Here is an 11,791-nt window from a genome sequence, read left to right on the forward strand (position 1 = left end):
TTTTACATCTTTAATATGTGAAAGCAAAACAAGTACTAGTAATATAGGACAAATATGTCGACACAAAAAATGGGTCTCAGTCAGTAACAATATTCTTTTGAAATAAAAGAAAGTAAAAAAAAACAACCAGATCGACACTGATCGACACAAACGTATTCAAAGCCATATGCATTATGTACATGGAACATATAAAATGTACTAGTAAATTGTAGTTACATTTAAAACATGATGTGCGCACAGTGTGTGTTATTTTCAGGCTGGACCCACATACGGTCGGAAAATGATGACAGGCCATTTTTCAAGCAAAGGAATCAACGTGTCTGAGGTTATAGTTGGTAAAGCATTAGCGACAGCTAATAGCAGTGGCGGGTCAAGAACTTTTCATAAGGGGGGGGGGGGGGCACTGACTGACCTACAGGGCGAGGGAGGGCTCCAGTCATGCTTTAGTGATTCCCTATATAATCAACCAAATTTTCCCCACAAAGGGGGGGGGGGGCACCAACAGAAATACATAGTGTTTCAACTTCTGCAATGATGACAGCGTATAATGCACATGGTCGACGCTTCAACAAAGAAAAGAAGTAAGAGACGATATCAAAAGTTCAATGTAGGAAAAAAAACCTTGATTCTCATAGTTTTTTAACTGACACCACCCTTTTTCTAAACTGAACTTGAGAAAAATTGATTGTAAAATATGGACATATGTAACATCAATTTTGGATAAACAAAACTCGCAGTGATTTTACAACCCCTCCCCCTCTCCCACCTCAAACTATTTGATTGAAGTTTTTCATCCTACATTCCTTCTGCTCTCGTGACTGTTACCATGATCGGTCATGGATTTTGCGTTTTATTCGGAACATAAATCATCTCTTTTGAATAGCCTTAATTTTTGTTTGCTAGTCAAAAGAAAGGTAAATAAAAAGTTAATATTTAATAGATAAATCTTTTGTCAATGTACAAGTTTTGTGTGTGTGTGTTTGTAAAAATCGTCCTCTATCGAGTCATGTCACTTTTTTCTTATATATCACTATCTTGGTAGCGTTTTGTACGACTCCCAAATGGCATGACAGAGACTTGAACCCGACTAATATTTTAAACTGTAACTTTCTTTTTCTGTACCTGCCTACTACATCCCAAGCTATTAATTTGTATATTTGTATGAATGTATAACAGTTGTGGTCCTTTTTCAATTTGCAGTCAGCTAAAACTTATTTTTTCATCGTTTTATTAAAATCTTGACCGTGGTTTTTTTTTTCGTTTCTTTTATTGTTTCAATTTTTGGGTTTGTTCGTGCTAATATAATTTTTTATAATAATGATGATAATAAACTAAAAGTTATATAATCAGTTTATTTCTCTTCGTCTATCTATTATTTGTTTAGCAACCAACAGTCAATCAATCCAGCGCTTAACTATTTGTTACAAAATATATAATGGTCCTTTCATATTTTTTTATAATTACCATTTCTCTGCAGGGAACGATGTTTTGAGAAATTGTTTCATATCATTTTGTGATACGCTTACGGAAACATGATTGTGCAGGGTTAAACTTAATGTAAATGGCAGAGAGTGGATAAACTTGGTAGCATAGCTTTCATTTCTCTCCTTTTTATGTAACAATATATAAAAGTTATTGAACTTTAACCACTGAAGGGTAAAATCAACTGTTTCATACTTTTTACTTTCCCCTGAATTATAAATTATAATAGGATCGAAAATTTGACAAAGAGACAGCAACCCGACCAAAAAGCAAAACCAGCCCAAACCCATTAGTGGGTCTTCAATAAAGCGAGAAAATCGGTAACACGGTTGGACCCTTTACACAAATGTGTACTATTTCATCCAAAATGGACGTCACATTTAATTGCGAAACATATGAATAAACGTAAATAAATATATATTAACCTTGTTTATGAATAGTTTGTGCAAGGGAATGCACTTTCAGAGTGACTTTCAAAAATAACTTGAAAGTTTTCCAGTGTGACTTTCAAAAATAACTTGATAGTTTTCCAGTGTGACTTTCAAAAATAACTTGATAGTTGCTTTAGGTAGCCTATATCATACATTTCAAACGATTCGGAAGTTGACATGTGATGGTTTATAGGTTGGTATTCGCTTTGAATTTGATTGTGCACATAAAACGATTTAATCCCTAAGAGTTCTATATATGCACCGTAAAGTTATTTTTTCTCGAATCAATTAAATTGTTTGAAATTTTTCATTTTGGAATCTTTTGTAGCTTGCTGTGCGGTATTGGTTTTCCTCAATGTTGAAGACTACATACTATGAATTAAACTTGCTTACTTCATCATCATTTAATGTCTTGTGAAAAAAACATGTTTCTATTGCAATCATACCATATCTTTTATTTTTATGAAATTATGAATAAAACAAACCTAGTATTCACGAATAGAGTAAATGAATAAACGGAGAGCGCGCGGCAGCTTTATATATTTTTATATGCTATACGTATATGAATTTTTATAAATGTACATGTATCAATTGGTTATGCTTGTTGTACTTGCTATAGGGGGAAACTCAGAAAAAATAAGATTGCAACGTTTCTTCGGTATTGATTATTTTTATTGATCGATAACTCATATAAGAAGTCATTTGACCTTTTTGACGTGGATGGACATTAGGTAGAAATTAGCATTCTAATAAAATTGAGAATGAAAACGGGAAATATGTCAAAGAGACAACAACTCGACCAGAGAGCAAACAATATCCGAAGGCCACCAATGGGTCTTCAACGCACGAGAAAATCCCACACCCGGAGGTGTATCAGCTGGCCCCTAAATATAATTGTGTACTAATTCAGGTAAAATGGGCGTCACACTTAACTCCAAAACATATAAATCAGATTAAATTAAATATATATATATACAAGACTGGCCAGAGGGTCCTGGCTTGAGACAGACGCAAAAATGGGGCGAGGTTAGATATGTTTTGTGAGACCAAACCCTCCCCTATACCTAGTAAATGTAGAAACACATTTGAAGAAATACACATAGGGCGTAAAACTCAAGTTAAAAGAAGTCCGAGTCCGATGTCAGATTAGGCATGTTTTTTACATAAGGTTTTCGTTATTCAAAGCGTTTTTCAATACTGAGACAGCACTATCATTTTATCCCTATGTTTAAATTTTAGCCATGTCGGCCTACTTGGATGGCAGGTAGGGTTATTCAACACAGTTTTTAAACTAGATACACCAATGATAAAAGTTTAACCAAAACTATCAGGGGACTCCCTAAAAGACATATTTTCAATAACATTTGGTCCAGTACAATGTAGTTTCTGAGACCGAGAAATTTTGTAAAAGTTAACAAAGGCGAAATCGGACGACGAACACAAAGTGACGGTGACCAATAGTTGTTAATTTCTGTGCCTTTTTTTGGTCTGTTGTGGAGAGTTGTCTCATTGGCAATCATACCACATCTTCTTTTTATATAGTCTCATCATCTCTTGGTATTATTTCAATACTTTATGCTGAAAAATCTTTTATTTTAAATTCATTTCTTTGTTATCAAGTTTCTTTCTTGTGAATATGTGTAAAACTATATAAAACATGCCTATGTCAGGCCCGTAGCCAGGAATTTCCAAAGGGGGGTTCGTTGGCCTCAAAAACTCGACTTTTACAGTCACAATTCGAACAGAACGTTGACTTTAACAGTCATTATTTGTTTTCAAGGGCTACGGGTATGTATGTAGATGAATAACCAAAAAGAAAAAATGTTTATTCTTTCTGTTTCCGTTTTCAGTTTCCGTTCCGTATTCCTTTCCGTTTCCGCCGTTTAGCAACACCCGATTTTTATCAGGTTATCTCCCATTGATTTACACGCCATCTTTTTGATACGTTTCTTCCAAATTTGAAATTTGCAACTTAAAGTACATCAATGTTTTACGCTATATAAACAATTTTAAATATGGACGACACTAAAGAAGAAGGTGAACTTTCAGATGATGATGAAGTCGATGCCCAACCTCAGAACAATACCGAAAAGACGAAGTCTTACAGAAGTCAGTATGATGACCAGGCAAGATTTCACAAACAACCAGAACATTACAGACATCCAGTGCGGGATACAAGGTCCGAAAATATGCGTCGTACAACTCACATAAATCCTCATTATTGTATGGATTACACAACTCGTAGTGGACCCCCTCCCCGACCACTTCGGTATGATAGAATAAGAGTAAGCCCACAGGAGCATCCAGTTCATATGTCAGACAGAGACCGAAGAGATTTCAAGCATTACAGAGAAAGAGTTAAAAAGTCCTCTGTACAGAATGTAACCAATACTGGAAATAAAATCCAAATTATTGATTATCAACATCGAAGTGCACCAAACACTGCACCAAACACGTCTCCTGGATGTATCCTTTTTTCTAAGCTTCATAAATTTATATTGTTCCAGTCTTCATGCCAAGGCCTGTAAAATTGCTTTTCGTTCAAAACTATCTATACGGGCCAACAAAATCTAACTAAACTTTTCCAAAAATTGACCTTCGAGTCTAGATTTAAGTTTATTGTGAAGACTAGTAGTCACATTAAAAATATATAAATTTGATACATGTATAGGTAATACACCTTATCGCCATTTGTCCGCCATTACTGGATATCACAAAGGTTCCCGTAAAATTTTGATGTCATAGAACAAATATCTGATGCCACAATGGAAAAGTGATTATTGTATGCGTCAAAAGTTCAAGCGGCCGGGTCAGTGATTCAAGACTCTGTCGTGGTTGAACTATTGATGTCATACAACAATCACTTTTCCACTGGGGCGTCAGATATTTTGTATTATGATGTCAAAATTATACGGGAACCTGTGTGATGTCCAGTAATGGCGAACAAATAGAAATAAGGTGTATTCAGAACTACATGTAGTTAAATGCTTTAGGGCTACAGAAAATAAAGAAGTTGCATGGGTTTACGGATTAAGATAAATTAATGTTTGAATTCAACTGATGACAACCAAACTGTTGCACTAAAAGAGTAACTTGTACAATATCACTATTGTTAAGTATAAAGGAAATGTATCATGCGCTCATGGCACAGCTGTTTATTTCTTCTTGCTTGAAGATATTGATTTGATGTTTTGGTATATTGTTTTATCATGACTTGTTACAGATCAAGTTCGAATTTTGTTTTGCCCTGATAATTTTGTTACATGTATGGTCCTTGTTTTACTTTCATTTTAACCTTAACACTATAAACAGTTTGGGCAAAAAGGAAACTAAGAAATGCCAAGATAGATAAAAATAGTAAGGAATATAAAGAGACAGTAGACAAATATAAATCAGAACTACAAGGTGTTGAAGACAGGATCAAAATGCTAGAACACAAAGACAAGATAAATCAAGAGAAACAAGGGTCATTAAAAACTACTGAAATTATGAATAATATACCGAATGAAAATTCATCTGATTCAAAAGAAAATTCAAACAGGAATAATAATAGTGAAAACTTGACTGAGGTAACTGAAGTAGAAGTTGAGACTGAAAATCCTAATTCTCTTGAGTCGGGGAAAGTTAGAAATGAAGAAAGTATAGAAATTTTGAACACAACAGAGGAAAAAGCTGGAGATGGTGAAAGTGACGAGGATAAAGATGTCATGATCATCGAACCTCCACCACCAGAGGTCATTGTATTAGATGATGATGATGTCATCGAAGGTCAAGGTCAAGATGACATCACTGAAGATCAAGGTCAAGATGATGTCACTGAAGGTCAAAGTCAAGATGATGTCACCGAAGGTCAAGATCAAGAGGATGTCACTGAAGATCACGGTCAAGATAATGTCTCTTTAGAACAGGTTGCAGAAGATGCAGATTCTGAGCAGAAAGTTGTAGCAGATGATGAAATCCAAACAGAGGTTTGCATTGTAACACATAGAGACCCCCAAAAATAATAAAGATGAAAAATTCATAGAAAAGTCAGTTCAATTATTTATTGCTAATATTCTTTTATCATCATGATCTAATCTCTTGATTTCAGTTATCATATTTTTCAGGCTTCAAGAATAAATCTTGGAAATACATGCATTTAACTTTTGTATAGAAATGGTAAAATCCTATGAGAATAAGGAGTACTTACATGTAACACAATGTACAACTGCATAATTTTTTAACGATTATAAAAAAAAGTTTAATGTAGAGTTTGATGTATGTATATATGCTTACATTTTCAGTGTGGTGTGATATGTCTTTTTTAGGACGAAGAAGATCTAGACGAGTTAGAGTTGAGAAGAATTGCTTTAGCATCATCACTTTCACAGACAGAAAAGTTACAAGTACAAAATGAAGAGGCCAAAAGACAAAAATCTAAATCTAAATCGCCCAAGAAAAGACCAGAAAATAGTAAGTTTTTTTATTATGACAATTATCATGATTATCAAGTATTTCAGTAATTATGAAATGTTCTATTTAGATATGTTATTGTAAATTTTAGGGGGGGGGGAGGGAGATTGCATAATCATATGATGATTTTTGATCATTGAATAAATATACTGTGGATTCATTATTATACCTATTTTCATGGATTTTACAGGGAACCATAAATTTAAAAGGTCAACAAAGCACTGCTTTTATTTTGGAAGATACAGATACTTAAGTAATGCCACACAATCAAATATCATGGAAAATGCAAGTTTTCCTCAATCCATGAAAATTGATACACATGAAAATAAATTAATTCATACTAGTCAGCTGGTACTGTATTTGTTTTGTAGTGTCACATGTATTAGTTAAATGTTAATTTTGGTGAGAGGGCAATAACTTTACAATTGATGTAGAATCACATATATATCCCTTGAAAAAATTTAGCCTTTCTCTTAAAAATCGCAAAATTAAAAAAAAAAGTATCTCTAAATTATTTAAACATTTGTCATATGACATTAATTGGTTTTCTTCCACTGAATTTGACTGTTGGTCTATAGTTTAAACATATTTTATTTGCTGAATTAAAGCAAAATGGATTAGACACAATATAAAAAAGAAGATGTGGTATGATTGCCAATGAGACAACTATCCACAAAAGACCAAAATGACACAGACATTAACAACTATAGGACAAGTAAATCATACTTATGAAGTCTTCTCTTCTTTGGTCTATATGTACAATGTATGTGTAGACAAACAAACAGGAATGCCTGTTGTGAAGAACAAATACCTACTAAGTTTCACCGCATTTGCATGAGACTACACATGTTTTTTTCCTAATAAATTCGATCAGAAAATGAAAATCAATTGTCTCACTCGTGTTCTAATGCATGTAAAACAAGTAAAAATAAATATTGATAACAAGAAAAAGTTTTAAAATCATTTGCTGCTTAATTTACATAAAATTAATAATGTTAATTGATATTTTAATTGATTTTACCACATTTTTAATCCACATAAGTGATTGCCATACCAGTGAACTGTGTTCATTGTATATATATGCATCATCATGATCAGCTACATAAAATGCACACAAGTTCTAGATTCTTTGAAATTTTATTTATTGGGAACATTTTGCCAATTTCAACATATTTAAGTCCTCATTTTGCCAACTTATACACCAATTCGTCCTCGGTGGAAAGCTGTATCTATGGTAATCAAACCATATTTTCTTAATTTTTATGTACACCTATTTGAATGAGATTTGCGTGAAAAATTATTTAGCGTTTTTCCCTTAATGGTATCATTTTCCTTTTTGGATATCAATCTGTTTTATGAAGTACATTTTGATTATATGGATTATTTTAAACAGGAAGAGTAGCTGCACAGAGACCAGCAAGAGCACGAAATCAGTCCCAGAGAGTCATCAATCAAATATCACGTAGGCGTTCTGATGAGAGACGAAAGAAAAAAGATAATGAAGAAGTTAATAGAAGAAGATATGGTGATGACAGAAGAGATCATCAGAAACGAAATCGTGAAATCCAGAAAATTCTGACTATAGACGATCCTAAGGAACAAGTTCGACGTTTCTTGTTGATGTTGGGTGATCAGAAAGCATTAGATAGTATTGACCTGGCTGGATACAGAAGGGTTAGTACAGGGTTATCATAATTATCTTTCTTGACTCCATATTTCAAAAGATGTACCAAGATTGTAAAATGATGTATGTACTGGCACTGAGCCATGATATTCTTCAGGTTCTTTTTTTTTATAGCAAAAGTCTTAAAATTTGTCAAATTTGATATAACTTCTTTGCTCTGTTTTCTCATAGAGATTTGAATTATAGCATTACATTTTTCTTCTCACTGTTTGATTGGCGAACTAGTTATTTCCTTCAGGAATGGATTTTTTAATTTCGAGTCTGTGGCTGTGATATAACTACTTAAGCATGTTAAACAGTGACATTTTTCTATGAAATTGGGTTCATATTAAGAATATGTTTTCATTTTGTTTATAATCTTTATATGAAATTCTCTAATATTTTTCTTCAAAGGAGTCTACTAAGAGAAAGAGAGTTGACAGCAGTGAAGGACAGGTGGCGCCTCCTGTCTTACAAGATAATTATGAACCAGTAGAAATGGATATAGACAGTAACCCAGACTCTCCATTAGATATTGGACAAGGAATGGAAGATTTACAAATGGACCAAGAATTCTTTAATTTTCCACAGCAGTCTCTAATGATGCCGGTTTGTACCCACTTTATAAGAAAAAAACATTAGTTAAGAATTTTTTATCTGTCAATAATATTGAGAATGGAAATTTATGGGGAATGTGTCAAAGAGACAACAACCAGCCAAAAGACATGACTGAGTAGAAAACAACTGAAGGTCACCAATGTGTCTTTAACACAGGGAGAAAAACCCATACCCAAAGGCGGCTTCAGCTGGCTCCATATAAAAATGTATACTGGAGGGCAAAAATGGACGTCACTCAAAAGTTGGAAACTGTAACATATAAATGAACCAAAATAAAAGAAATAAACTTTTATTGCACCACTTTTAATTAGTGTTATTTTCTCTGTAAATGTAGAAATTTGAAGTAAATTTTCAGATGACAATGGTTTGAATACAGTTACATAACAATAACAAATAAAAAGTTAACACTCCAACACCTGATAAACATGCAATCTCTAAAAAAAATCTATGACCAGCTTATTAAAGACATCTGTATTTTAATATCAATAATTTTAAAGATCTGTTAAAAATAATTACGTTTGGTCAAATAAAATGATCTGTTCTTAAACTATGTCAATAACTGTAAAATATTATTTATATACATTTTCAGGGATATTATCAAGACTATATACCAGATCCCTCCTTTCAAGCATATGGCTGGATGGACCACAACAGACAGATTCCATTCCTGGAGACCATGCCTGTGATGCCTATGGAACCACAACCACCCCCACTTCCGCCACCTTTACCATCAGACTGGCCCCCACCACCACCCCCACCAGAGGAACCTCCACCACTGCCATTAGAAGAATTCCCACCGCTGCCACCAGAGCCTTATTTACTACTACCTCCACCCCCACCACCAGGGCTTCCAATCCCCCCACCCCCACCTGAGGAAGAAGATGAAGTGGATGATGATGAGGAAGCACTGTTACGGGCCAAGCTATTACAGTCCTTGGCAAACAGGAAAATAAGGATGGTTAAAGCAATGAATGAAGATGTAAGTGACTATAGTAGAACATTATGTTTTGGTGCCGCGTCCAGTACATAATTTTAGATAAAGTTGATGGCATATCATAATTTTTAAAGCTCAAAGCCACAAGAATTTAACTTTAGTAGGGATTTGTATATAGGGAGTTATGTAAACGGGGGGACAAACGTGCATTCAGCCGCCAAAGGTCAAACTTGTTGAATATAGTATCTGCATGGAAAAATATACAACTTTTTGGTTCTAGGAAATTGAAAAGTTTTATTAAAATAACCTGGAGTTATTCTTTTCTTTAACTATGAGTAAATACTTTACTTTTGTGGCAAAAAAAAACAAATAAAAAAATATTGTGTCATAATAAGAGTTGAAGTTCATTTTTGAAAAAGTTAAAAAATGATGATGCAAAATGTGTGAACCTGTGATTTTTTAATTTTGTTTTTCACAGTCATTAGGTGCAACTTCAGGAAGGTCTTCTCCATCAACACCATGTGTCCAATCACCAAGTTCTAGAGTACAGTCACCAAGCCCTAGAGTACAGTCACCAAGCCCTAGAGTACAGTCACCAAGCCCTAGAGTACAGTCACCTAGTCCAAGAGGACAGTCACCTAGTCCAAGTGATGCTGTCAAACCAAGAACAGTTGAGATAACAAGGATAAAGGTCAGTTGGAGAAAAGGGAAAGAACTGACATTACTGTGCTCATTTTTTGTTTTATAGATTTATCATACGTAATTGGTAGAGTTTTTCATTTATTTAAAATTAAGCAAGCTTAATATTTTGAAAGTATTATTAGCGTAATTATATGTTGTTCTTGTTGAACATGGTTTTACTGCATGAACATTCAATATTTATGTGATCTTATTTTCCTCCATAATGACGCCTTTTGATGCCTGTGTAGTGCCTCAGTTGAAACTTCTTAACTGCAAAAAATCTGTATCAGACCTAATAAAATTTGTATCTAATATAAAAAGGATATTCAAGAGAACATCTGACTGGAATTTCATTGATGAAATATTCCTTTTCGCAATGCATTGATATTTTAAACCTGATGATTTTTTTTTTATTGAAAAAATTCTATGCGAATCAAGTATGTACAAATAAAATATCAATGGAGGAAAGGGTTAATATCCGGCAATTTGCATAAATTATCACATGATGAAATTAGAAATGCCTCTTAAGTCATAAACAATTCAGTGTTACTATCAATCAATTTAACTGGTATGATTTTTTGGTAAACAGGGTTACTATTCTTTTAATATACATTTCATGAGTCTTCAATTTAAAATACTTATAAAATCGCACTTAAAAATTTGCATTATATTTCCTATTTTATCTAAACAGGTACCAATACATAAACCCATCATTATCAACCCTAATGAAGACACCACTAGTGAAGAGGATGACGATGAGGAGGAGGAAGAACAGGAGGTACAATTGAGGGTTTATTTATTTTATTGTCATTCTTGAGGCCCGGGTGTCCAAGTAATCATAAATTAATAATCAAATAATGAAAAAAACAGTCCTAGATTATCAAATAATCAAATGATCTTGACATTTTTTGTCTGGTAATCAAATAATCACTATACAAATGGTCAAGTAATCACATAATCACTCTACAAATGGTCAAGTAATCACATAATCACTCTACAAATGGTCGAGTAATCACATAATCACTCTACAACCGGTCAAGTAATCACATAATCACTCTACAACTGGTCAAGTAATCACATAATCACTCTACAACTGGTCAAGTAATCACATAATCACTCTACAAATGGTCAAGTAATCACATAATCACTATACAAATGGTCAAGTAATCACATAATCAAAAAATCCATTCTTGTGTTGATTAGAAACAAAACGGGATATGGCAAAAATATTTTAAATAAATAGATATGGTATGTTTGCCAATGAGGGCTATTCCAGAAAAAAATGTATGGGGGGTTGGAAGGCAGTTTTTGTCAGCACCCGCCACCAAGACAATTGTAATTGAGAATTATAGTGCATTATAGTGTGAAAAGTTGCTCTGATACCCATCACCCATGTATTATTAATACAATGTGCCTTCCAACCCCCCATACATTTTTTTCTGGAATAGCCCTGAGACAATTATCCACCAGAGACTAAATGCATGGATGTAAGCAACTATAGGTCATCATACTGCCTTCTACAATGAGCAA

At 33.7% G+C, this 11,791-nt stretch overlaps 1 protein-coding gene across 1 annotated transcript in view; it reads left to right on the forward strand.

Moving 5' to 3' along the window:
- The first annotated feature begins 3,808 nt into the window (after positions 1-3,808).
- LOC139491753 (zinc finger C3H1 domain-containing protein-like) overlaps positions 3,809-11,791 on the forward strand; it is a 68,749-nt gene continuing 60,766 nt past the window's right edge. The window contains exons 1-8 of the mRNA XM_071279588.1: positions 3,809-4,379; positions 5,226-5,881; positions 6,221-6,365; positions 7,759-8,039; positions 8,443-8,637; positions 9,236-9,625; positions 10,059-10,271; positions 10,953-11,039. Of these exons, the coding sequence (XP_071135689.1) occupies positions 3,929-4,379; positions 5,226-5,881; positions 6,221-6,365; positions 7,759-8,039; positions 8,443-8,637; positions 9,236-9,625; positions 10,059-10,271; positions 10,953-11,039 (2,418 nt within the window). The 5' untranslated portion in view covers positions 3,809-3,928. The remainder of the gene's footprint in view (positions 4,380-5,225; positions 5,882-6,220; positions 6,366-7,758; positions 8,040-8,442; positions 8,638-9,235; positions 9,626-10,058; positions 10,272-10,952; positions 11,040-11,791) is intronic.

This window comes from Mytilus edulis, chromosome 10, assembly GCF_963676685.1.
Source record: "Mytilus edulis chromosome 10, xbMytEdul2.2, whole genome shotgun sequence".
NCBI lineage: Eukaryota > Metazoa > Mollusca > Bivalvia > Mytilida > Mytilidae > Mytilus > Mytilus edulis.